Source organism: Myotis yumanensis, unplaced genomic scaffold (genome assembly GCF_028538775.1).
Source record: "Myotis yumanensis isolate MYYU_CA2020_CCGP unplaced genomic scaffold, mMyoYum1.0.hap1 SCAF_13, whole genome shotgun sequence".
NCBI classification, from domain to species: domain Eukaryota; kingdom Metazoa; phylum Chordata; class Mammalia; order Chiroptera; family Vespertilionidae; genus Myotis; species Myotis yumanensis.
The window spans coordinates 55,387,446-55,414,618 of NW_027223764.1; the positions used below are offsets into that span (position 1 = coordinate 55,387,446).

The 27,173-nt window shown below is 44.0% G+C and overlaps 1 protein-coding gene across 3 annotated transcripts in view; it reads right to left on the reverse strand.

Annotated features, from left to right (window-relative positions):
* Positions 1-27,173, reverse strand: part of LOC139022100 (WASH complex subunit 2A-like) — a 75,245-nt gene that overhangs the window by 665 nt on the left and 47,407 nt on the right. Inside the window, exons 20-30 of one of the 3 annotated variants that reach the window (XM_070433162.1) lie at positions 24,359-24,522; positions 18,083-18,185; positions 11,352-11,507; positions 9,570-9,749; positions 7,718-7,846; positions 7,510-7,590; positions 6,825-6,947; positions 5,585-5,647; positions 5,038-5,250; positions 1,809-2,426; positions 854-1,031 (exon numbers count right to left, since the gene is read on the reverse strand). In XM_070433162.1, the coding sequence (XP_070289263.1) occupies positions 854-1,031; positions 1,809-2,426; positions 5,038-5,250; positions 5,585-5,647; positions 6,825-6,947; positions 7,510-7,590; positions 7,718-7,846; positions 9,570-9,749; positions 11,352-11,507; positions 18,083-18,185; positions 24,359-24,522 (2,008 nt within the window). The remainder of the gene's footprint in view (positions 1-853; positions 1,032-1,808; positions 2,427-5,037; positions 5,251-5,584; positions 5,648-6,824; positions 6,948-7,509; positions 7,591-7,717; positions 7,847-9,569; positions 9,750-11,351; positions 11,508-18,082; positions 18,186-24,358; positions 24,523-27,173) is intronic. The other 2 variants (XM_070433164.1, XM_070433163.1) reach the window with 2 other exon arrangements.

Genomic DNA, 27,173 nt, shown 5'->3' on the forward strand with positions numbered 1-27,173 from the left:
TAAGTCTTAATAATGGCTACCTCTAGGTTTGTTTCCCACTGTTTACATTTTCTGACGAGTATTAATCTATTACAAGAGGTATGTATTACTTCTTTTGTAATATAAGTCTCTTCTGCACCCCATGGGATGGGAAGCAGGTGGAGATTGAGCTCACAGCTTGCTTGGGGAACAGACCCAGTCTGGCACTTCAGCACCAGCTTTCTACCAGTTAACTCCAAGGGGAAGGAGTAGGAAATGTATATCTGGCCTCAGCCCAAGTTCTATTACCAACACCAAGTCATTACATTTAGGGTTATGAGGCATTTGGCTTGCCCATTAATAAAGTAGATGTTACAACATGGAGAGAAAATGAGCATGTTTATAAACACAGATCTTTGACGAGATGTAAAGTCTGAGTTATAACCTGCTTTCCTATTTAGTCCCGTTTTCCTGAATTGCCCCTCTGGGCACTGATGCTCTCTCTCCACCTAGAACTCTGACTCAACAAACTGCATCACGCCCAAGGCAGCAGCCTCTGTCAACTTTGCATGTGGCTGATAATTCTGATCCTCCTTTCATAGCATCAGTGTTCAGATTTGTCACAGGTAATTGGCAGGGGACATAATAAGATAAAAGTAAAATTACACTTAAAGATCAAATTCTGGGCTCCTTCAAATCTTTGATGTCCATGATACCCGAAAGCTATTTCACCATTTACCTATCCATCCTCAGCCTAATTCGGGATTACACAGCAAGCCAAAGGAAACCCATCAGGAACATTTTCCAGGAAAAGGCCAAGATAAAGGTAGCAGGAGAAATACCAAGTCACTGAATGGTAATAATCTCTATGTCGTGTGTAGAAAACCCAACTTACCCATGTCATCATCAAATATAGACTTAGCTTCCACTTTCTTTTTGGACTTTTCTTTTGGTTTTACAGTTAGGTCAGCAAAGATATCAATGTTATCATCGAACAAGTTTGGTTCAAATGTCCTTTCCTTCTCTTTTGTTTTTTGTAAGGGTTTAATTGCTTCTGTAGCAAATATATCATCCTTGTCAAGGTAAAAAACAAGCAAAAATAATATTAAATAAAAAACTTTTTACTAAAAACACTCATTTCAACAAGTTGCAGAAATGCAACCTGCCAGTGTTCCGGAACAACATGACCTGCCTCCTAGATTTCTGCCCGGCCCAGTCCTTCTTATTCTTCTAGTCTCAGCTTAAATGTCAACTCCATAGAGAGGCCTTCTCTACCAGTCCTATCTGAAGGAGCGCTTCCCACCTATCCATCACTCTGCCCCACTACCCTAGGTTGTTCTCTATTTGACACTTAACATTATCTGTTGCCCTGTGCCAATTCCCCTCCCTGGGAGCTCTGAGGAGCAGAGCACAGGTCCTAGTTCACTGGTGTCTCCAGTACCCAGATGCTCAATGCACACCTGCCCACAGAGTGCTACTGAGGGCCTCACAGTCTGTGCTCAGTCATCAGCTAGGGCCTGCTTCCCCAAGAACCAGGTTCAACACTCAAACCGCAAATACTGCCTTATATATGCCACAGAGTGGCATGACCAGGAAGCTGGCTGATAAAAAACAAGATCTGTATCAATGGTTATGGCCGGCCAGCAATTACCAACTGTATGAAACAAAACAAAAAACTATTTCTGAGTAAGTTTCAGAGTTATTAATAAGGGAACCTAATTATAATCACTAAGCAAGTAGGTACTTGGTAGCAACAAACAAACCTTATGTAGTCTATAGCTCAAATGAGACAACTGGTATTTTCCTTCATATAGAACCAGGCATGAAAACACACTGTTATATCCTATTACCTCAAAAATATCTTGAGCTTTTGAGACGGCAGCTTGCTGACCATTGGATTTTGACTCGTTCCTCTTGCCTTTCTGATTTGGAAAGAGACAGTCCTCACCTTCCAGGAGAGGGAAGGGACTTGCTTCCTTGGCTGGTTTTGGTTTAACAGGCTGAAAGAGGTCGTCATCACTACCAGCCTCAGCCAGAGCAGGACACGTGGGGCTCTTTGCCTTACTTCCCCCAAGCAGGTTGGCGGGGCTCTCTGCTGCCTTTGTCTTGGCTTTTCTTCTTCCCGTGGGCTGAGTTTCAGTGTCCTTGGAAAAGATATCTCCAGAATCAAAAAGGTCACCTGCCAGAGGCTGACCCAGAGATTTGCCAGAGGGACTTCTGTCCACTCCAGGCACCAGACCACCTGCCCAAGTCAAAGTGGCCGCTGCCAAGACCTCCTCAGAGCCATCTTCTCCACCAGTTGCCCTGGGCTGTGGCTGATAGCCCGCCGGGGAAATGGCACCATCTGACAACTGTGCAATGGGTCCTCTGGGGACACTCATGTCCTCAGCCTCACTGGATTCCTGGGCAGCCAACCGTCGAGCTGCACGGGTCTGCGGCCTGCGCTTCCCTCTCACTTTGACCCGGCTCTGCAAGGACAAAAGACCACATGTTCATCTAGTGATAAAAGTGTCCAAAGCTAACACAGCAAATAATCAGCAACTCTACCTCAATCAAGATATTATCTAAGACACAGAAGAGGTTACTTAAGATGTCCAGAAGCTGCCGAAACCGGTTTGGCTCAGTGGATAGAGCGTCGGCTTGCGGACTGAAAGGTCCCAGGTTCGATTCCGGTCAAGGGCATGTACCTGGGTTGTGGGCACATCCCCACTAGGAGATGTGCAGGAGGCAGCTGACCGATGTTCCTCTCTCATCGATGTTTCTAACTCTCTGTCTCTCTCCCTTCCTCTCTGTGGAAAATCAATAAAATATATTAAAAAAAAAAAAAAAAAAAAAAAAAAAGATGTCCAGAAGTTTAATAGCTCCTAGTACTCCAAAACTAAGTCATTTTCATCCTTCACTACTCCCCATTTTTTAGTCTTTTGAAGGCAATTTCTATTCAATTTCATACAAAAGGCTTCATCTGCCACTGGAACCCGAACAGAAATGTTAGTGTTCTGTGTCCCATAACCCTTCCTAGTCCCTACTCGGCCTGTGGATTTATTTCAAAACAAGAAAGAACAGGAGAAATTCTAGCACTGACCTTTATTAGGTACTAAACTAAAATCACTCTGCAAGAGCAGGGAGATATCAAACAATAAAGAGAGATACTATAAGGTGCTTTTTTCTTCAAATCAACAAAAAGTAAATTCAACTGGTAAATACTTTACATTAAAAAAGTAGCTTACCAGTTGGAGAAAGGTAAGCTTTACATGATCTCACTCATTTGTAGAATATAATGAACAACATAAACTGATGAATAAAAATAGATCCAAAGACATAGAAGCATCGAACAGACTGGCAAACCACAGAGGGAAGGCTAGGGAGAAGGTGGGTGGGCAAAGAGATCAACCAAAGAACTTGTACGCATGCAATAAGCATAACCAATGGACACAGACAATAGGGGGGGTGAGAGCAGGCTGGGAGAGGTCAATGGGGGAAAAGGGAGATATATGTAACACTTTCAAAAATAAGAATTAAAAAAAAGAATGTGGCTTATAATCAATGATTCTCTCTCATCATTGATGTTTCTTTTTTCTTTTTTAAAAAATATATTTTATTGATTTTTTACAGAGAGGAAGGGAGAGGGATAGAGAGTTAGAAACATCGAGAGAAACATCAATCAGCTGCCTCCTGCACAACCCCTACTGGGGATGTGCCCGCAACCAAGGCACATGCCCTTGACTGGAATCGAACCTGGGACCCTTGAGTCCGCAGGCTGACACTCTATCCACTGAGCCAAACCGGTTAGGGCACGTCATTGATATTTCTATCTCTCTCTCCCTTACTCTCTGAAATCAATAAAAAATACATATATATTTTTTAAAAGTGGCTTAAAGAGATCAACCAGAGAACTGGTATGCATATATGAATAACCTATTGGACACAGACAATAGGGTGGTGGGGGCCTGGGGTGAGGGGCAGGGGCAGGCTGTAAGGTGTCAATGGGAGAAAAAAGGGGACATATGTAATACTTTGAACAATCAAGATTTTTTTTTAAAAAGTGGCTTAGAAATCAGAACTCTTAATATAACCTCAAAATATGAATCAGTTATTATAGTAATGTGATATTTTCCAAAATATACAATCAACTCGTTTTGAGAATGTATAAACTACTCTGGGCAAAGTAAGTACTTGACTGTGTTTGCCTATTTCAAGGAAATTAACAAATAATTTGAAGAAGTCGCCATTTAAACTTAACCAAAATGAAAGCTAAAAAACGTAACAAAAGGAAGTTTTATTTTTCACAAGGAAAACCAGTTTGGAAACACCTGAAATGAATGTATCTGCCAGGGTTTCCAGGTCCTGTCACTCAGAGATCAGCTACGGCCTTCTAGAGAAGGAAGAAGACTAGATAGAAAAAAAGAGAACCAACTCAAATGAAAGAAAACCTGAGTTCACAATCCACCTAGCATAAGCCCGCAGTCCTGTGGACGGGTGTGGCGGGCCCGTACTAGCTGGGGATGTCCGAGGAGGGAGCTTGGGCCACAAGGCAGGAGGGAAACATCACAAAAGCAGTCAAGTCTGAGCAGAGCTGTCAATGAGGGTGCAGCCCCAGCTGATGGCAGCTGGGAGGGGAGTGGGGCGAGTGTGTTCAGAGAACGGTGCCTGGAGTGACTGGAGTTCAGGCAGGCAGTGTCGGGTGAGTGGTGGGGAAACTGGAAGCTCCAGTTAGCACAGACTGGAAAAGGTTTACTACCCATCTAAGGGGCTCTAATGTCCTCCTTTGGGCAGCGAGAGCCAGCAGAGGGACACAGTCTGCTCCGTGCTTAGAAGACCTCCGGTAGCAATGCAAGAAAGGCGGGAGGTAGCGGATTTCGCTGTGGCTACTGAGAAGAATGTAAATGTAACAAATGCGGGCAGTAGAAAAGTGGATGCAGCATAAGGAAGGTGGAAGGAGGACAGAGGCTGAAGGAAGGATGAGGTGACTCTTCCAAATGGAAAATTGGCCTATTGTGTGTAACTGATGAACTAGAAAGAAACAAACAAGTTGTTTGGCTAAGAAAAAAGCAAGCAAGCAAGCGCAGGCAGCTTCATCACCTTGTTTGCACTGTGTAAGGTGTCGGCCTGAGCTGGAACATCAAAACTCACGCCGGCCTCCCCACTCCCAGGAAGAGTGGGTATAGTTTCCAGACTCTGGATTCTCCCAGGTTCAGACGAAGGAAAAGCCAATTCTGGCAAAGCAGAATGCGTTCCAGAGATCTGGGGAGCCGCGGCAGGCAGCAGTGCTGCTGGGTTAATCGCTAAATTTGCCTAAAGAAGAAAAATAAAACTTACTCGTACATTTTCTTAACCACAGCAGTCCATTACTATTACTATGACACATGGCGAGAGACTCAAGTGTACATAACGAATAATACGAGAGGAGAAATGCAAGTCCCTCATCAAGTCTTAGGACTAAACAGAACGTTATACACCTGTGCCCACCACTGGCCCAAAGAAAAGCTGTTACAGACGCAGCACACAAAAGCAATGACTGGAGGGTGGGGAGAGAGAACACCTGCAGCCGCTGACAAAAGTAAAAAACCAAGCAAGTATACAGACGCCACAGGGTGGGCGATGAGGATTCCAGACATGTTATAATTACTTGTATTTTCCCGATCCGTGGGGATGGCTCTTTGGTTTTAAATGGAGCTGGACCTGGTGAGTCCTGTGTGAAATTACAGTCAGTTAAAAATCCATTGGGGAAATAGAAAGAATAGTGTCTTTTGGATTACATTTATGCCTGTAAAGAAATCTGCGCTGGAGCTGAGCTATCGCTCTCTGTAACTCTCCAACGGGAAGGGCATTCCGATCTCTCCTGGGGCCTCACAACATTTCACTAGCATTACTTCCGTTATACCCCGTCATCCATTGAAAGTGACAGGCTGTCAGACTACATGGAGTGAAGGGAGACAGATCGTGAATAAGGTGCATGAGAACTGTAGTGAACCGGAGCATCCAAACCTGACCAGTTGGCAAAATTACATGCTAGTTATCCCACACAAATACGACCAAGCACACAGAAATTCACCCACAGCCTGAGCAAAAGAGGCTGAGACCTGGGAGGAGGCACTGGAGATGTGCTAGTCCTTGTTTCACAGCTCAGCATGCTGAGGCCTCAGTAGACACCCAGGGACAGCTGTGAGCCAGAAGCAGAACTCCCGTCCAGTCCTGGCCTCTTCTCAGGAGGCCCCCCATAGGGAAGATGGCTGAGGACAGAGACCTCACAGGAGGTAACATGAGGGGGAACCAAGAAACTGGAGGCAACATATATTTTATTCAAATGTAATTCTACTCCAAGGTACCGCAAAGGGAGAAATGGGGGTCCTAGTGGGAAAAGATTCTTCACCCCACCTTAACTCTATCTTAGACTAGAATTTGGAGGTATTACAAAAATAACAATGATAAGTATGGATTCATGGACTGGACTATGGGATGAAAAGAGAGATGAGCAAGGATGAAAAAATACAATAAAGAAAGAGAAGTGGTCTTAGGTGATATTTCCTCCTAATTAACCGTTTGAGTCCCAAGCATCGCGATCGCGCAGCTTGGTGTTTCTCGACATAAAATAAAACAAGCGCTATCACGCTGTTTGGGTCTTTTCGTACTCATTTAGAGAAAGTGCGGTTGCGCTGTTTGGGATTCTTCGACAGTGTTTTTTCAATACCCCCTGGGACTCAAACGAATCGTATGTTTTCTCGACATAAAATCTCAGCAGTGCGATCGCGCTGGTTGGGACTCAAACGGTTAAGAGCACTTGGCACAACCCTGGCTCAGTAGAATGAAGTTCATCTGGACTGGGATGTAAACAAGAGCTCAAAGTCCTTAAAGCAATCAGTTCTAACCTGAGCGGTTTCCGGTTTCCATAGCCTTTTTTCTTTGATACCTTGAGTGGATTCAGGATGTTTCTGGTTCTTGAAAGAGCCAACAGAGTGATCTTTTTTCACTGCACTCTTCTTTTCTGATACCTTCAGAGGAAAAAGGATACTAGAGGTCTGCCAAGCAGCTTGGTCATTTGAAAGGAAAGTCATAATGCAATAGAAGAATCTGGGTTCTGAGTTTTAAGGTCATTTCTCAAATGAAAGCTGAACTAACTCAAAGGCAGCATTTCAGAAATAGCATTTTAAAGACTGACTTTCTAAGCAGTCTTCTCTGTAATAAAAAGAAAACAGTACTTACAATATCTACTGGGACAGGGGCAAATGACACATACGGGCTAACACTCAAATTTAAAGATTTGCACCTGAAAAGCATGAATATTTAGTAACTGCATTGTATGCATTGACCTTTCAACAAACTTAAAAATCAAACAAATTTGTAATAAAAGAGCCTGAGTTAGTTAATGTTTTCATGTTAGCTAGGGAACAGGAGATGGGGACAACACCACCATTCTCAGCACATGATTTGCCAATCATTTATTATGAAGACCCACAATTCTCTGGGTATTTTCTTAATCCTGTAACTAGACATTAATTTCTTTTCCCAGAAGCCTTCCCACACACCCCAGTATTGAGAACAAAAGGCTGGTACCAAAGGCTGGGACTTGGCAGAACTGAAAAGGTCATCATCTTCATCATCCCCAAAGAGGCTCCCAACACTTGGCTCTAACAACTAGAACAGACAAAACTCAAATTCAATATCCAAACCAAAACAACTTACAAAGAGAGCGAGGTGAGTTGCTGAGATAGTACCCAAAACAATACCACAGCCATGCTGTGGAGAACCATCTGGCACTGACCCTGGTATTTTTGGTGCCGGAGAAAAGATCAACATCGGGGTCATTGTCCTTCTGGAGCTTGTGACTGAAAAGGAGCTCTTCATCCTGGAAGACACCTGTGCTCTTTGGGTGGGCATCAGGGTCGGGACTCTGGGGAGAGAGGGAAGAGGGTGTGTGTTTAGGTTTCTAAGGATTTCTCTCAATGAAATCGCACACAACTACAAAAATGGAACAACAAAGATACCTCCTGTGGCTTTGTTTACAAAAGCTAAAGGCTGAACACAGCCTAAGTGTCAAACAGAAAGGGAATGACAATTCACATAATGGAATACTATGCAGCTACCAAAAATAGTTGAGAATATATAAATACAGATAACAGATACAACTTTTGTGTAGTATCTGAACTTTTTACTTATAAAACAATCTATTAGTTCCATAATGAGAAAAATTTTAGGGGTGAAAACACAAAAATTAAATAAGCTCTCTCCATCTCATTGCCAAAGAGAAGAGACAGTAGCTGTCTTAAAACCAGAAACTACACAGAGTGGTCAAGCACATATGCCTAACCTGCCAGCATCTCGTCCAAAGTCCTGGCACAGGTATAACCAGCCAACCTTCCCCTATTCCCATCCACCTCCTACTCCACTACCTTCAGATTCCAAACCAGTTCATTTTGTTTGCTAGGATGTCTGACATTGAAAGTTACTATGTACATTACTTGGTTTGACATTATAATGCCCCAGATTCTAAAATCCTCCCCTATTTTGTTAGTATCACATCCACAAATTAAAACAAAAAAACTCACTCTTGACAAAATGGGTCACATTAAAAATTAACTAATAAGCCCTGGGCGATTTGATCAGTGGTTAGAGCATCAGCCTACAGACTAAAGGGTCCGGATTCAATTCCAGGTCAAGGGCATATACCTGGGTTGCAGGCCAGACCCTGGCCCAGGTCAGGGCATGTGCAGGAGAGGCAACCAATCAATGTGTCTCTCTCACATCGGTTTTCTCTTTCTCTCTTCATCCTCCCTCCCTTCCACTCTCTCTAAAAATCAATGGAAACAAAAGAAATACCTGGATTAACGCCCCCAAAAGTTTTAGTTTAAAGTTAATAATTATTATTATTGACTAGAGGCCTGATGTGCAAAATTCGTGCAAGAGTAGGCCTTCCTTCCCTGAGCTGCTGGCACTGGCTTCCCTCTGGCACCCGGGACCCAGGCTTCCCTCCAAAACCTGAGACTAGGGCTTCCCTCCGGCCACCGGCAGGAACCCAGGACCCGGCTTCCCTCTCAGCCCTGGCTTCGTCCAGAAGGTTGTCCGGAAGGACTCTGGTCTAATTAGCATATTACACTTTTATTATTACCTATTATACATAAAAGCCAGTGTAACATAGAAATTAAGGCTACAATTTTCATAACTTAAAAAAAAAAATCACAGTCCAAAATCAGCCACAGTAAGAGACTAGAAGAAATATAGTGCCCTACCCAGTTTGGCTCAGTGGATAGACCATCGGCCCACAGACTGAAGGGTCCCGGGTTCGATTCCAGTCAAGGGCATGTACCTTGGTTGCAGGTTTCATCCTGGCCCTCGTCTGGGCCCATGTGGGAGGCAACCAACCGATGTGTCTCTCACATTCATGTTTCTCTATCTCCTTCCCTTCCACTCTCTCTAAAAATCAATGGGAAAATATCCTCAGGTAAGGATTAACAAAAATCAATAAAATCTTTTAAAAAATATATAGCAAAGTACTGGTGGGGATGTGGAGAAACTGGAACCCTCAATTCTTCAGCAACTCACACGACAGGCCTGATACCATGAAATAAGATTCTTCTATCCTTCTAAAGCCTTGAGCCTTTGCTGCTCCTGCTCACCTTCCCGACGTCTTTCTTTAGAGACGGGGTGCTGCACTGATCTTCTGTTTTATCCTCTTCCTCATCAAAAAGGCTAAGAACAGTTTTGGTTCTACTTTTGGTTCCTTTGTCCCGAGAAGATGAAGAAAATAAATCAGAATGCTTGGCTGCTTCCTGAGTAGATACAGTCAAAGGCCCTTTCTGAAAAATGGAAATAAGGAAAATATAAGACCTGGAAATGCAAATTCTATTCTTGGACCTTCCAAGCTCCTCATTAATCCACTAACGGCCACATTTACATGTTTCAGGGCACTGCAGCTCTACTCCCAGGTAATAAAACATTGAGGCCAATCCTCGACCGGCTACTCCAAAGGAGAGTCTTGTGCAGATAATTTATAGCCAAAGATAATTTTTTCAATCATTTTAAAACCCAAGTTCCTCATTCCTACCAAGAGATATATGCCAGTCATTATCCTGATTCACTTAGGTTGCTCAAGAGCTATAAATAGCTTCTAAGTCACAGAGATAACACAAATACCAATCATTAGGAGTGGATCCTATATTTCCTAATATTTACCTAACACACAAGTCTCAAGGAGAAACCTAACTGACAAAATTAGACATTTAAATTATAGGAGACTAACATTATATGCAATTAGAAGAATCTCTAAAATAATGCTAAAATCAAGCATTTATTCTATTCATTCAACAAGTACCACATTTCAGGTAAGTTACCACTGATCATAAGAACCATTATTACTATATGAACCGCCAAGAAAGAAAAACCCCAATTAAACATGCCTTTTACTGTGTGGTGCATCCTAGTTTCAGAGTGGTTCAACTGTGAAAGATTATGCTTCTTTGAAGAAATGTGTAATTACTATGTGCAAGGTAATATGCTCTATGCTGCAGATATAATGGTGAACAAAACAAACCTGGCCCCAATACTCAAGGAGTTCATACGCAAGCAAGGGAGACAGCAGTACACAGCAGTTAGAGCTGAAGTGTGGGAAGGGCTGTGACTAGAGTAACTCAGGGGTTAGGGGCACACAGAGAGGTCCACACTGAAAGCACAGGAAGAGAATGTTAACCGATGACTCAGGTTCTGCTGCAGCCCCAAGAAGCCTCCAGAGGAAAGTGCATGTGACGTTCTTCACGCAGGCCCTAGAAGGGAGACGGAATCTAAGAGTTGAACACACAGAGGATAGAAAAGTTAGAAAAAGGAAAAGGCATACAGAGACTGGTGGCAATCGCAGATTTCCAGCTAGCCAGCAGCCTTATCCACAGGCCTCTCCTGCAGGAAATGACAGATCATCCAGAAAAAGGAAGCTCATGAGTTAGAAGAAAAACAAATTTCACTTTAATTCACAGCCAACATCAACTAAATGGAAAAAAAGAGAGTACATTCAAATCTTCTTACGACAGTCATTTGAAGTACAGGTGGGGACTGGAAGGGAACCGGGGATAACAGAAAAGAGAACAAGTCAGAGAGAGCAGACATGCAGAGAGAAGGCCAGCACGAAGACCAGGACATGGAAGACCACCCTGGAGGGAGAAAGGCAAAGTGGCCATGGGTACTTCCTGTGCGCATGCGGCCTGGAAGCATCCGGAAGCCGAGCAACGCTGAAGGGCTCCTGAAGGCTGGGACCAGAGATTTTCTGCTTTATACTTCCCAGTGTTTTCAAACTTTTGACCAATGAGCCATTTATTTTCTGTAGTAGGAAAATGTAAAGGCGCGCACACATGTGTGTGTATTACAAGAACAAAAAACAAACGTATTGAATATACAAGAAAAAACTCCACCTTTTCTGACTCCTCAACCACATGAGTGCTCCCAAATTCTGACACCTCTTTGGCACTCTCAACCTTCTTGTCCACAGGCTTCTCTCCAAGTTGTACCTCCTTCTCTTCTTCATCGCTGAACAGCAAAGGTGGTACCTCAGGGACAGTCTCTTTTTTCTACCAAAAGATGAGTAAATGACATCCTCATGAAAAATAATATCAACAGAAACACTTGGAAATGGAGTAGAGCTACCACCCCAGAGGGACTGCCTTGCATATCTTACTCCTCATACCAGGGGAGGGGATGGAGGAGGGGCAACTGGGCAAAATGACTTTTGGATGGGCCTACAGCAGCAGGGAATCCCAAACAACTATTTGCAAAAATAACAAGAAAGCAGAGATTACATCTAGGACTGAAATCTAAAAAACAGTCTTTAGAATTAGCATCGCGATCTGAGCTTATTGGCACCTACATAAATTCCTTCCCTAGCTTATTACCATCACAGAAACTCCTTCCTTCTGTAACTGTTCCCCTTCCCTTTCTCATAAATACCCCATTGCCTTGCTCAGGGCTGGGCAAACTTTTTGACTCGAGGGCCACAATGGGTTCTTAAACTGGACCGGAGGCCGGAACAAAAGCATGGATGGAGTGTTTGTGTGAACTAATATAAATTCAAAGTAAACATCATTACATAAAAGGGTACGGTCTTTTTTTTTTTTTTTTTTTAGTTTTATTCATTTCAAACGGGCCGGATCCGGCCCTTGGGCCGTAGTTTGCCCACGGCTGGCCTTGCTCCTAATCAAAATATCAGAATGCCATTTGGGTTTCTGCCTGAATCAGTACTTCCTGAACAGTTATTACTTTGGATGACAAATAAATGCTTGTTGCCTCTCACTTTCGCCTTTTATTTTTAGGTTAACACTCAAAAACAAAAAACGTGTGCCATCACTGCAACGTATAGAACAAGCTGAAACCACAACTCTAAGGAGTTGGCTGATGTTGTGGTGGGAGAGACAGCAAGACAGGCTACCCCCCCCCGGGGCCCAGCTGGCAGGAAGCCAGAAACCCCGTCAATTGCCCCAATGCTTTCCCTTTTCCTTACGGCCAATTGGCAACTAGCCTGAAGGGCACTGCTGTCTCCAAGTTTACTTGGTAGACTTCAATTGTGTTCCCTTTGCTCACACATGCACCTAACAAGAAAGACTGTCCTTTCCATAACCCTCTCTCATTTAAATGCTAAAAAACACACCCCTCAGTGGAGATTTAATAGGGTAATGAGACATGCAAATCATGAAGAAGCATGTAGTTCCACTGCTCAGGCACCAGAGTCCCTGCTTCCAGATAATCAGACACGATGCTCCGACATCATCTTTCCTGCTTCCACTTCTTTAAAACGGCTCCTGTGGGCTTGAACCGGGCCCTGTTGGGCAGCAGCAGCACTTCCTTTCTCCCCCTGGATGCTGTTTCCCTAGAGTGCTGGAGCTTTGTAATAAACCTCTCTCCTGCCCTAACCGGTTTGGGCAGAGAGGATAGAGCTTAGTGGATAGAGCTTCGGCCTGTGGACTGAATGGTCCCAGGTTCGATTCCAGGCAAGGGCATGTACCTTGGTTGCGGGCACATCCCCAGTAGGGGTTGTGCAGGAGGCAGCTGATCGATATTTCTGACTCTCTATCCCTCTCCCTTCCTCTCTGTAAAAAATCAATAAAATATATTTTAAAAAAATAAATAAATAAACCTCTCTCCTGAGGACTATTTTTGTGGTGAACTCCTGCGATTTCTATCTCGAGAGTTCCAATGAACCCTGGACAGGACAGTGAAGGGGGCACATGCAAAGAGAAGAAATAAACACCACTCCCCCAGGCTTGCAGACACAGCATCTCAGAGTTTCTGCTACCACATCGTCTGGACCTGTCTCCTTGTGCCTCGACTCCACAGGTCCTGCAATCGCTTACTGGTAGATCCTTACCTCTGCCACTAAGACAACTACTAGTCTCCTTTCTGCCTCCCTCCTCTTCAGCTGTATAACACCTTCCAGAGCTATCATACTAAACTAAAACACCGGATTATTTCACCTCCTACCCCAGACGTGTACCATTTGCATTAAGCAAATGCTAAGTATGACAATGAACTGACACTCATTATATCCCTTTACTCATCTACACCCCATCAGTCTCACTTTTCCTTAAACCTGTTGTAAACTTTCACATGCCACGCCTGCTCCTCACAGTTTATAGTGGCAAATCCTCATCTTTCAAGGTTTCCTGTTCTCATCAGTAAGTATCAGCTGCTTCATAGACAAGAATATAGCCCAGCCAGAATGGCTCAATGGTTGAGCATCAACCTATGAACTAGATGGTCATGATTCGATTCCCGATCAGGGCACATGCCCAGATTGCAGCCTCTATAGCCAGTGAGGGGGGCGTGCAGGAGGCAGCCAATCAATGATTCTCTCTCATCACTGATGTTTCTATCTCTCCCTCTCCTTTCCTCCCTGAAATCAATAAAAATATATATTTTAAAAATATATATATACACACACACATATATTACTTATATCTCTACCTAGCCTTTGCTTTCTTCTTAATTTACATTAATAGCTATCACACGTCTGTTTGTCCATTTACTTGAAAGAATCATACAGTGTAATTTCAATCACGGCATTTTACATCAGATAGGGGCTCTACATAATTCCGCAAGCCTCTGCCCTGCCTCTCATCTGTCCATTCCCTGGAGGCAGAACTTCAGAGATCAGGAAACTGAGGTTATGTGACTTGACTAGAGTGATCAGTATTCACAGGGCAAGTCACATCAGAAAATTTTGAGAAAAAACTGTAACATATCACACCACTAGACTAGATGGAATGAGGCGGTGAGCTTTGAAACAGTATCTAAACGAAGTTAGGAAGACAGATTTGGAAACTATAGAAGAACATTACTAAGATAAGCAAAATTATGAATCAAGTAAGAATAACAGGGTAAGAAGATTTTTAATTTTTGTTAGGAAGAGATTCTTAAAATGCATAACTGTTTGAACTTGAATAAAAAACTGGAAACCCACAAGAGTTTCAGAAGAGATAAGGCAAAACTGAAATAATTTTTTAAAATTTTGTGGATATGGATTCACTGAAAACTACATATAACTTTGCTGCAAGTTAATGAGGGTAAAAAATGAGAATTATGGTGAAACATATTCTCCTTTCATATAACAATGAACCTTAAACCAAGGAAAATGCTACCCAAACTACTGGGTGGTGTTTTTTAAAATATATTTTAACTACAGGCCTGGTGCACGAATTCATGCATGGGTGGGGTCTCTTGCCCAGTCCCTAATCGGGGCAAATGGGGGCTAGCCAGCCGGGGAGGGATGGCTGGAGATCGGCTGGCGGGCCCTCTCGCCCAGTTCTGATGCACTGGACCCCAGCAGCAAGCTATTGGAGCACCTGCCCTCTAGTGGTCAGTACGCATCATAGCGACTGGTTGAGCAGTTGACCAATCGGTGGACCGATAGGTTGGACACTTAGCATATCACGCTTTTATTATATAGGATGATTTCAGAGAGGAAGAGAGAGAGATAGAAACATCAATGATGAAAAAGAATCACTGATTGGCTGCCTCCTGCACACCCCCCACTAGGGATTGAGCCTACAACCTAGGCATGTTCCCCTGACCAGGAATCAAACCATGACCTCCTCGTTCATAGGTCAATGCTCAACCACTGAGCAACACCGGCTGGGCAAATCTATTGGTTTTAAACCTGCTAAAGATAAGCTGACCATCTTTGTTATAGGTTAATTTTCTTGATAGGTTTATAAGTCAGTCACATTTACCTTACTTTAAAATATTCTAAGATTTCTAAACAAAAGTATCTTTTATATATTGTGTCTAAAGGTGATTATATTTCATAAATGGTAAAAGTCATGCAGATTATTCAGCTACTTACCTTTGTCTTATTTAATAATCCTAATGCTACTGGTTTTACAGTTTTACATTTCCAGAACCTTTAATATTCATTAGATTATTGCTCATTTATCTGAGGTAGAAGTTACTATTTATAATTTACAAAGAAAAACCACTCAGGTCTCCTGACTCTTTTAACCATGGAGCCACTAATGTCCTATTGAGGGAGCGGCAAGAATAGGCGATTTGAGGAAAGGGTTGTGAGCACCTGGAAGCACTGCAGAGCCCACACCAGGAAAACAGCATGCTCCCCAATGCTGAACACTTCAGAGCCCACACCAGGAAAACAGCATACTCCCCAATGCGGAACACTTCTGGCAAAGCTGTGCAACCTCATGCAATGAGAATGTGGTTAGGAAAGAGTTCCTCATTCGTTAACTGGCATGTGTCTGGTCTGGGGAGCTTTCATAGGACAAGTTAACATTTTTACTATTTCTGAAAACATGAACAATTATTTCCAGACAAAAGAGAAACATCCTCTTCTGGAGTATTCTGGGACAGGATGAGTCGCCTGAATAGATGTGGGTGAGGCTGGACAAGATGGGTCCAGTGAGAATGAGAGTACAGGTGGCATGGTAGACTCAGCTAAGGCACTGATTGCAACAAGAGGATGACAGGATCAGTTATCTTTGAGAAGAGAACCAGGGCAACAGCAAGGAGAATAGAAGAAGGGAAGGAGCACTGACAGAGGCCAGTTAAGAAATGATCTCAATAGTCAAGGCTAAAGGCCGAGGGGTAGGAAGAAACATCCCTAACAAACGTGCAGAAAACAGTGCTGATTACTCCACCAGAGGAGAACCAGCGGCACGTGTCCCAGCACAGTGACACTGTGGAGTGCTACATAGTAACGGCAAAGAGCAAAATGACGAATATGCTGCAGGACAAAAAAAGATGCACCAAAATGTACAACATGCTCTTATCTAAATTTTTTTAAAAAGATGCACATGCTTAGAAACAGGGCCCAAAAAACTGACAGCACATTGTGACCAATGGTTACATCTAGGGAGAAATATGGAATGGGGGCCTTCTTTATGAAAGCATCCACCTATTACTGTGTAACTTAAACTTAAACAAAAAATATTTAGGAGGGAAGGAAGGAGAGCCAAGTATCACCCTGTAGAACAGGATCCTGCCCTGTCCCTCCTTCACTGCAGCCCCGAGAGGAGCGATGCACCTGGGCAGGCGCAGGTGTCAGGGATGTGGTCGCCCATCGCTGTGGTGGGAGGGGGAGGAACTGCCATTTGGATTCTGTGGCTGCTCCCACGTGGAAGGAGTGCTAGAGGGTCATCTCTTCCTCCCGGTCTTGCATGTCTTTCTGCCTCTAACACATGCCAAACTGGAATGCTCTGAGGTTGGGGCTGAAGGCCCTCCTGGCAGGTGGTGAGCTGGTCTGATTCCTGGCCATTTAAGCTAACCCAGCTAGGTAAAGGTGTTCTTCGTGGGGTCCAGCTGAAGAAGTTCTAAGAGTTCCTTTGGGACTGGTGGCAATGGCCAGGTGGCTATAGCACTGTTGGCCTCACTTTGTTCTAGGTGCACATACTCACTAAGGGAATGTGTGGGAGAGAGATGAATGACAGGCCAAAACAGGACTCCAGTGTGGCTAGGTTCCCTGAACACACATCATAATGCCACCTTCCTCACTCTTTCATACTCCTGACATAACTAACATCAAGATTGGCTAAATGGCCTACTTGTTTTGGCTCAGTGGAAAGAGCGTTGGCCTGTGGATTGAAGGGTCCCGAATTCGATTCCAGTCAAGGGCACATGCCCGAGCTGTGGGCTCCATCCCCAGTAGGGGGCATGCAGGAGGTAGCCGATCAATGATTCGCTCTCATTGTTGATGTTTCAATCTCTCTCTCCCTCTCTCTTCCTCTCTGAAGTCAATAAAAATATACTAAAAAAAAAACAAAAAAAAAAGATTGGCTAAATGTTTTACCTTAGGTGACTGGGGTAATGATGCTACTTAAATGTAATCACTGGAAGGGTATGTCCACCATGAGCCACTGACTGGCAATTTTTTTTTTAATCACACACACTTTAAAAAAAATTTTTTTGAACTATAGTATTAAACACTTAACATAAAACTTACCACTTCTAAGTATCATTCAACAGGGTTAAAAATAAGCACATTGTTATGCAAGCAATCCTCAAATTTTTTTCATCTTGCAAAACTGAACTGTGTACCCATTAAACAACTCCCTACTTCTGCTATCCTATAGCCCCTGGCGACCACCATTCTACTTCCTGTTCCATGGTCCAGGCACCCCGTGTAAGTGGAATTATACAGCACTTGTCTTTTGTGACTGGCTTATTTCACTCATATAATGCCCTCAAGGTCATACATGTTGTAGCATGTCAGAATTTCCATCCTTCTTCAAGACTGGCTATGATATAAACCAGGACCAGAGTGTTAGCACTTAAAATACGCCCCTAAAAGAGAGAACTCAGGCGTTAACTACCATGGTCTAAGGTAGAACTCCATGCAGCTGGCGCTATACCTGGCACTCCCTCAGAACCAGAGCAGTGCCCCCTCCCGCCCCCTGCCCCCTTTAAACGCCGAGACCTACACTGACACCACACGGGCTGCTGCCACGAGGAGTCCTTCTCTCCAGGCTTTGCATGTGCACTTCATCTGAATACACCACTAAGCGGAGACCTCTTTCTAAAACTCCACAAATGGGTCTCCATTAGACTCAGCCTCCAGGTCAGCTTTCAGGAACTGATTCAGGGAAGTATCACTACTTATGTAACATCACTTCAAGGATATTTCCCGAGGCTAAGAGACTGAGAATACCGTTGTTGCAGGAGGAATGGATGTGGGAGGAGAGCCAAATAGGGAGCTTCCACTATCAGCGTCGTCTTCAAAGAGGAGCGATGCTCTCTGGGTCTTCTTTTGGCTACAAAAGCAAACAAAAAGGCAAATGTGATGTTTTAAGAAATGCAGTATCCTTTCTGAGGCACACCTATAGAAACCCACCTACCACTAAAACATCTGAGCCAGCTGTTGAGCTTACACAGCTGAAAACAAGCAAGAAAGCCACTGAAGGAGGTGCAGTTTGTACAAGGTCCAGGGCCTCATTATCTTGTCCCTTTTCAATGACTTTTCCCTCAGTGTAGTGCACTGGCTGTTAGCTTTGCCGAGTCACACACACTCAGCACTCACAAACGGAGCATCCTCTCTCACCATCCCCCATGGCACAGGAGGAGCCAGAGCAGGAGGCCCGTTTCCAGAGCACTCAGGAGGCACTGTCAAGAGATGGCAGGGCCAGGGCCTGCTTTGGGCTGTGACCCGCAGGCTGGTGCCCTCTGCCCACTCAACCCTGTTTTCCAAGCACCTTTCTGCCCTTGCATACCTTCTCTTCAAACCCGAAACCCATCCTATTCCACTCTCTATCACATCACCATTTATCCACCTCCTACCCCATGTTGGGCAGCCATACCGACATGCAGCCACAGCTCTCCACACCACCTTCCTGAGCCTGTCTTCACCTATCGCCTTGCCTGCAGTTCTGGCCTGGCCCCTAGAGAAGGCTGAAGGTAAGTGTCTGCCAGAACAAATACTGATCAGGACCTTCTAAGGATAAGAAATATAAAAGTGGAGGCTTAGCATTGGACACAGGGAATCCAGAATAAAAAGGGTTCCAACTAGTAAAGGGTCAAGTTCCAGTTTTCACTATGTGATAAGCAACTGTCCAACTAGCATACTAGAGAATTACCAAATGAAAGCTTTAAATTTAATTTTAGCTAGATAAAAATAATAATAAGTCATTTCAGCAAATTGCTCACCCTATCCATCTACTTACGTTAGAATATAATTAGCATATACTCCAGTAAGGATATTACAATTTTCTTAGTAAGTTTAATTATTAACAAGGTACAATCTATGTAGTTTATTCATTAGTTTAGTATTGATGTCTGTCTACATGTTTTAAACAAAAACCTAAGAATCACTGATTAGAAAACACAACTAACCAAATGGGTGAGTGCACTTACACTGAACATATACACTAAAGGACAATTAAAATTAAATCCGTATCTTGAAGAAGTTTTAAAACAAAGAGCCAGCTGGTCATTGGGGCTCAGTGGTTGAGCATCAACCTATGAACCAAAGTTCTCAGTTCAATTCCAGTCAGGGAACATTCCTGGATTGTGGGCTCCATCCCCAGAGGTGGGTGTGCAGGAGGCAGCCAATCAGTGATTCTCTCTCATCATTGACATTTCTATCTCTCCCTCTCCCTTCCTCTCTGAAATCAATGAAAAGATGTATATTTTTTAAAAACTACAAAAAACCAACTCATAATTACAGAGTAAGGTAATATCTAATATACCTTTAAGGATATATACCAATTTAAATTTACACAAATCATAACCAAAATATTTAACCACAAGGTGATAAATAATCATGAAGTATTTTTAAAATAGAACTATCTCAGTTGCCAGAAAAATACCAGAAATTTCATTGAGCAGCTAGAACAGGAAAAAACCTTATGTATGATTTTCTGAACAAGTAATTTCTAAACAAACACACACACAAACAAATATAAAACCCAACCTACAAAAAAAATTTGATGGCAAGCTGAGAGTAAGCGGAAGAGCTAGCTTTTTTCTGGACCTCGATAGCTGTACTAGGAAACAAAAGCCAGGCCTTGACCTTGGCCCTCATTTCCCACTCTCAGCCTCCCATGCAGATGTGTCCTCATAAGAAAAATATGCTGCTCAGTAAGCTAGAGTATTCTCACTATAATAAGTTAAATGTTTTGATTTCTTTATAAAGTACAGATATCAGAAAACATGATGATGACCACAGAGTTTATGGCTGACACCAGGACACTTTGGAGAATGAAAGGGAAACTTATTAATCACTAGTGGCCCGGTGCATGGAATTTGTGCACGGGAGTGAGGGGTTTCCTCAGCCCAGCCTGCACCCTCTCCAATTGGACATCCCTCACGCAATCTGGGACCACTGCCTTCTAACAGCTCACCTACCTGCCTGCCTGCCTGCCTGTCTGTCCCAAACCCCTCTGCCTGCCTGCCTGATTGTCCCTAACTGCCTCTGCCTGCCTGATAGCCCCCAACTGCCCTCCCCTGCTGGCCTGATCTTGCCCCCAACAGCCCTCCCCTGCCGGCCTGATCTCACCCCCAACTGCCCTCCCCTGCCAGCCTGGTTGCCCCCAACTGCCCTCCCCTGCCAGCCTGATCTTGCCCCCAATTGCCCTCCCTAGCCAGCCTGATCACACCTAACTGCCTCTGCCTCGGCCCCCGCCACCATGGCTTTGTCCGGAAGGAAGTCGGATGTCCAGAACATGACCAGTCGACCTGGTCTAATTAGCATATTACTCTTTTATTAGTATAGATAGATTATATAGGATAGGATTGCTTAAATGGGGTGGGGGTAAAGCCTTTTTCAGCAAGAGGAGAATGTTCTTGGCAGACAAAAATACATGATCCCTATATCTGGACTGATAGCCAGCCATACGCACTATACTGCCAAACCGGTCATTAAAAAATTGAACTGCTTTCTTACACCTTACACCAAGCAGTTGTTGCTCTGAAAATCCCTCCTCAGCCCCTACCTTACGTTCTGCCTTTGCAGTTCACCCAGATTAGGTTCTGATTGGTCGGTTTCTATGCCAATCAGCGTCACAGGCAGCCATTAGCTCCTTGCAGTTCACCCAGATTTGGTTGTGATTGGTCGGTTTCTATGCCAATCAGTATCCCAAGTAGCCATTAGCTCCTTGTAGTTCACCCAGATTTGGTTCTGATTGGTCGGTTTTTATGCCAGTTGGTGCCAAAAGCTCTGCCTCCTAGGTAGTCATTGGCTCCTCACAGTTCACCCAGATTTGGTTCTGACTGGTCAGTTTCTATGCCAGTCAGCGTCTCTGGGTCTATCTCTGGGCCTGATCAGAGAAGCGAGGCTGATCAGCAGCAGCCCCAGGCTGCTGGCGAGCGGGCTGAACTGCTGATCTCTCAGAGAGAAAGAGAGGAGCAGCTGCTGGCAAGGCCCAGAGAGAAAGAGAGGCAAAGGCTGTTCAGCAGCTGCCACGGAGGCTGTGGATCAGACCCTGCTTCTCTCTCCAGGCCTCGCCAGCAGCCGCGTCTCTCTCTCTCTCTCTCTCTCTCTCCAAGAGGAGGTCAGCAGTTCAGTCCGCTCACCAGTCCCTGCCGACCCAAGCCTGGTGCATGCGCAGCCTGGCGTTCAATCGTCCCTTCAGTCATTTTGGACGTTACGGACCACGGCTCTTTATATATGTAGATTATGCAGGAGTGCCAGGCACCAACCGGGGTGCTCCAGGCAGCCAGGAAACTGGATGTCCTGCTTCCGAGGCAGAGTTGCATAAGTCCGTTAGGGTTACAAACCTGTTTTTGTTTGTTATAATGGTTTGGAGATATAATTTTACATATCATAAAATTTACCCTTTTATAGGGTAAAATGATTGGTTTTTAGTATATTAAGAGTTGTACAACTATCATCATAACTTAAGTTCACAAACTCCGTATCTGTTAACAGTCACTCCCAATTCTCCTTTCCCCTCAACCCCAAACACTAATTTATTTTCTGTCTCTATGGATCTATCCATTCTGAACGTTATATATACGTGGAATTATACATGTGATCTTCTGTGACTGGCTTCTTCCAATTAACACAATACTTCCAAGGTTCATCCATCCATATTGTAGCATGTGTTAGTTCTTTACTCCTTCTTACTGGTGAATAAGTCCATTGTATGGACATAATATATTTGTTTATCTTTCAATCAGTTGATGGACTTTTGGGTTATTTCTAATTTTGGGCTAGCATAAAAAAGTCACACACGAGTTTTTGTGTGGACATGTTTTCATTTCTCAAGCATATACTTCAGACTGAAATTAAGTCATATAGTAACTCCACTTTTAACTCTTTAACAAAGTGTTAGGATGTTTTCCAAAGTGGCTGCACATTTTACATTCCTGCCAGCAAAATGTATGAGGGTTCCAATTCTTCTACATCCTCTCCTACACTAACTGTCTATGGAAGCTTTTTCTTTTTTTAATTCTTGTTCTTTTTTGTATTGATTTCATAGAGGTAGGGAGAGGGAGAGAGAGATAGAAACATCAATAATGAGAAAGCATCACTGATTGGCTGACTCCTGCACGCCCCCTACTGGGGATAGAGCCTGCAACCCAAGCATGTGCCCTTGACCAGAATCGAACCTGGGATCCTCCAGTCTGCAGTTCCATGCTCCATTCACTGAGCCAAACCAACTAGAGTTTTAAATTATTTCTTAAGAAAAATGCCCATACACTAAATTTTAGAAGACAACTTCTGGACCAATTGGAGATGGAATGAGTCTGGAGCAGAGAAAGCATTACTGAAAGCCAGGAATTGTGTGTAGCTGCTCCAGGGCCTACAAATAAGACATGTTTCCAGGTCTCTGACTTGTGGCCCTGTGTGCAGTAGGGGCAAAGGGAGGGGGTGCATGTGAAAACAGTAATTTCTATACCATGTAGAAAACGCTCAAGTGCAACAGAGGAGGAACATATATGGATAAAGTCATTTGTGCTCTAGACTCCAACCCTATTTATTTCTTCTGTCATCTGTCTGGGTTAGGGAAGATTTTTTAAAAGAGGGGGCTTAAACTCAAGTCTTTCAAGAAGCTGGCCAAAATGAGAAAGGAAGAAGGCTGGGGGGAGAGAGGGAGGAAGGGAGGGAGAAAGAGAGAGAGAGAGAGAGAGAGAGAGAGAGAGGAGAGGAGAGGAGAGGAGAGGAGAGGAGAGGAGAGGAGAGAGAGAGAGAGAGAGAGAGGGAGAGGGAGAGAGAGAGAAATGAGAATGAGAATGAATAAAGGAATGAAATGTTACTTCCCCTACATTCATGACAATAAATGGTTAACAGTTAGATGCTTACAAAGCTAAGTAGTTCACGTATGATTTTATTTAATCCTCAGTGATCCTATGGAAAAAAGTACTATTAATATTTTTGTTTAATGGTGAGGAAACTCAGGCCCAAAGAGATTAGAGCTGGGCCAGAATTTATTACCAGGTCTTGAGATTCCAGAGCCTGTATTCTTAACCAGAGTCCAAGGACACATCCAGGGGTGAGGCCATACGGGCCAAACATAGAAATGGCGACGCTGAAAGGTATCACAATATTCAGAGATAGAATATAAGGTGCTTTTGGAACCATTAATCTAAATGGCCCCTCTCTCCTGCGAGCATGCCCGTGCTCATGCCCGTGCCCGTGCCTTCCCCTTTCTCCTCCCCCAGGCACATTTCCATTAGCTTCCTCACTCCCAAGCTCCAAGGGCCCTTCCTTTACCTCCATAATTTGTTTCCTAAGCCCATTTCTTCTAGGAATTACTTCTTTTACCTCTGTGATTTACCCAATAAATGTTCTCTTACAAAAAAAAAATCAAAATGAAGGCTTAACCACACTAATGGGTAAGATTTACATGTCCAATCAATTGCCTCTTTATGCTACTACCATTCAGCTGAATTTCAAAGTGATCATTAAGGCTCTCAAGAGAAAAAAATATGTATTTGCAGCGGCGTTACTCTGAATGCATAGCTCTTCTGGCAGTAGGCTACACCACCAGCCACAGCCATGCTCACTCCATATTCTGCCAGTTCCAGTCCACATAGGAATGAATGTGAAGGACCTAGACCCGTAAGGAAAACCAGCAACTGGTGTGACTCAGCTCAGCTCTGAGAGAACCATCCTCCTAATGGATGTTGTTCAATGCTGGGCCGATTCCTATCCAAATGACAAACAAGTAACTTGATCAAACTGTACATTTTTTAGTGTATCCCAGAGGAAAAACAAACTGTACTTAAAGCCCTAATTAACTAAGAAAAATAATATTTTAAGGTTAACAAAATGATAGGTAGAAGAAATTAAGGATTCATCAGAAAAAAAAAAAATTCGCAGTATTGGAGAAGAATACCTTGCAAGTGAAACGCAGAGACATCCTCATTTGTTTGACTATCAGTTAATGAATGATTAGCAGCTCACCCAGCAACTGACAGCCTACACATCAAATACCTTACTTATTACCACAGACTCGGATTAAATGACTTGAACAATGACTCTCACCTGTCCTTAGCAATAGCAAACAGATCATCTTCATCGTCTTCCTCAAAGAGGCTGGTCTTTTTCACCGTCTCCTGGCCCCGGCTGGGCTCGGAGTTCCTAAGTTCGCCTTTAGATCTGCCGTCAGAAGCTGAGTTGGTCTGTGAATCAGTAACATTCCACTGGTCCTAAAAATATAAAATATGTATTAAAACCCAGTGGCAATGGCGTCTAAGGAACCTAGGAAGTAAAATAAAACTTACATTCATTACACTAAGTCGTATTTAAACTAAGTATTGCACTAAGTGTATCTATCACACCTGAAGAAAGCTCATGTCCAAGACTTTTCCTTCAACTCCAATCTAGACAGCTGGGTTCTTCGACTTCACAGACATACCTGCTCATGCCCTCCTCCTCCCCTGCCTGCCACGATGCTTCTCCTCTCTAAGGTTCTGCTCTGTGTTGGGAAGGAAACTTGTCTACTTTAGAGGATCAACATTAATTAAAGAGGAGGATAAAGAGGAATGCTAAAAAATAAATCAAGAACTCTCAACTTTAGCCCTAGCTGGTTTTTCTCAGTGGGTAGAGCATCAGCCTGCAGACTGAGGAGTCCCTGGTTCGATTCCAGTCAAGGGCACATGCCCAGGTTGTGGGCTCAATCCCACGTGCAGGAGGCAGCCAATCAATGATTCTCTCTCATCATTGATGTTTTGATTTCTCTCTCCCTTTCCCTTCCTCTCTGAAATCTATAAAAATGTATTTTAAAAAAGAACTCAACATTGGAGGAAAATATTTTAAATTAAAAATCCCGAAGCAGGCTAGAAAAAAAAATGTATAAGAAGCTCATGTTATGCATATGCAAACACAACACAATGAGAGCTGCGAAGGACTCTTTACCACCAACAGTCTCCATGCGGACTCGGCATGTAAGACCTCACCTGGCTATGCTCACCCTTAAAATCACAGAACTCTTGAGCACTTGCTTAAGTGGTCCTTTGATTTTTAGAGCCTAAGAGCAGTAGTTCTCAACCTTCCTAATGCCGCGACCCTTTAATACAGTTCCTCATGTTGTGGTGACCCTCAACCATAAAATTATTTTCGTTGCTACTTCGTAACTGTAATTTTGCTACTGTTATGAATCGTAATGTAAATATCTGATATGCAGGATGTACTTTCATTGTTACAAATTGAACATAATGAAAGCAAAGTGATTAATCACAAAAACAATATGAAATTATATATGTGTTTTCTGATGGTCTTAGGCGACCCCTGTGAAAGGGTCGTTCGACCCCCAAAGGGGTCGCGACCCACAGGTTGAGAACCGCTGGCCTAGAGCTTTGCAAAGCAACGTGGGGCCCACAGCCAGTAGTATCTGTTACTTAGAAGCTCAGGTTCCACCCCCGATTTGTGAATCAGACCTGCATTCATAACCCATGCCCAGGGGACTGCTTCACATGTTATGGTTTGAGACATGCTCCTCTAGAGCGGTGGCTACATGCTAGACTCCCTGAAAGAGCTTTAGGAAATTCCAGTAACCTCCATACCTCCAAACCAATTAGGTCAGAATCTAGCATTAGCACTCTTAGTTCCCCCCATGATTCCTATGGGCAGGTACTGTTCAGTGTCACTGTTCCAGAACACTGGTTATCTTTACTCTGCAAGTAATATTGCTCCCAGTCTTAGCTAATATTTTTATTTTCCCTGAACCACTGTGGTAAGGAAAATTCCACTAATGGTTGGCCATTACTATGGGAAAAAGACTAACAAAAAAAAGGAAAATCCATCTTAAACTCCTACGTTTGAGTAGAAAAAGCAAATTATGTTGTGTCACTATAAGTTGCTTTCAATAAAAACACTAACATACCTGTGATTCAGCTATCCACGTCATACCATAACTTGCCTATCCTATCTAATAAAAGAGAAATATGGTAATTAGCGTACGACCGCTACCCTTCCCATTGGCTAATCAGGGGGATATGCAAATTAACTGTCAGCCAAGATGGCGGCATGCAGCCAGGCAGCTGGAAGCGAACATGAGGCTTGCTTGCTTCAGTGACAGAGGACTCCAATGTTCCCCGCCTGCAGCTGCCGGCCTCTGAGCTGGCAGTTTGAAACTTTGTAACAAATATAGAACCTAAACAAAACCCCAGAAACTAGCTTTCAGCCGGCTGGGATCTCAGAGCTGGAGTTATACATTGTTTCGATTATAGAACTCAAACAAACCAGATACCTGCTTTCAGCAGCGGAAGCCTCGGAGCTAGAGCCAGAGCGAAAGCTGGCCCAGAATAAAAAAAATAAAAAATAAAAAAAGGAGCGGTTGGGAGCTTCAGTCAACGGCCAGCCTGAAAGCAGCCCTAAGCCCCTCACCCAGACTGGCCAGGCACCCCAGTGGGGACCCCCACCCTGATCCAGGACACCTTTCAGGTTAAACCAGCTGGCCCCCACCCATGCACCAGGCCTCTATCCTATATAGTAAAAGGGTAATATGCCTCCCAGCACCGGGATCAGCAGAGCCGTGAGGCCTCCTGGCACTGGATCAGCATGACAGGGGGCAGCGCCCAAACCACCTGATCGCCCTGCGGCTCTGTGTGTGACAGGGGGCGGGGCCACAACCCCCTGATCGGCCCTGCTCTGTGGGTGATAGAGGGCAACGCCCCAACCCCCCCCTCCCACGGGCCCTGCTCTGTGTGTGATGGGGTAGAGCCATAACCTCCCCATTGGCCCTGCCTTGAGTGTGACAGTGGCGGTGCCCCAACCCCCTGATCGGCCCTGCTCTGTGTGTGACAGGGGGTGGTGCCCTAACTTCCCTATCAGCACTACTCTGTGAGTGACAGGGGGG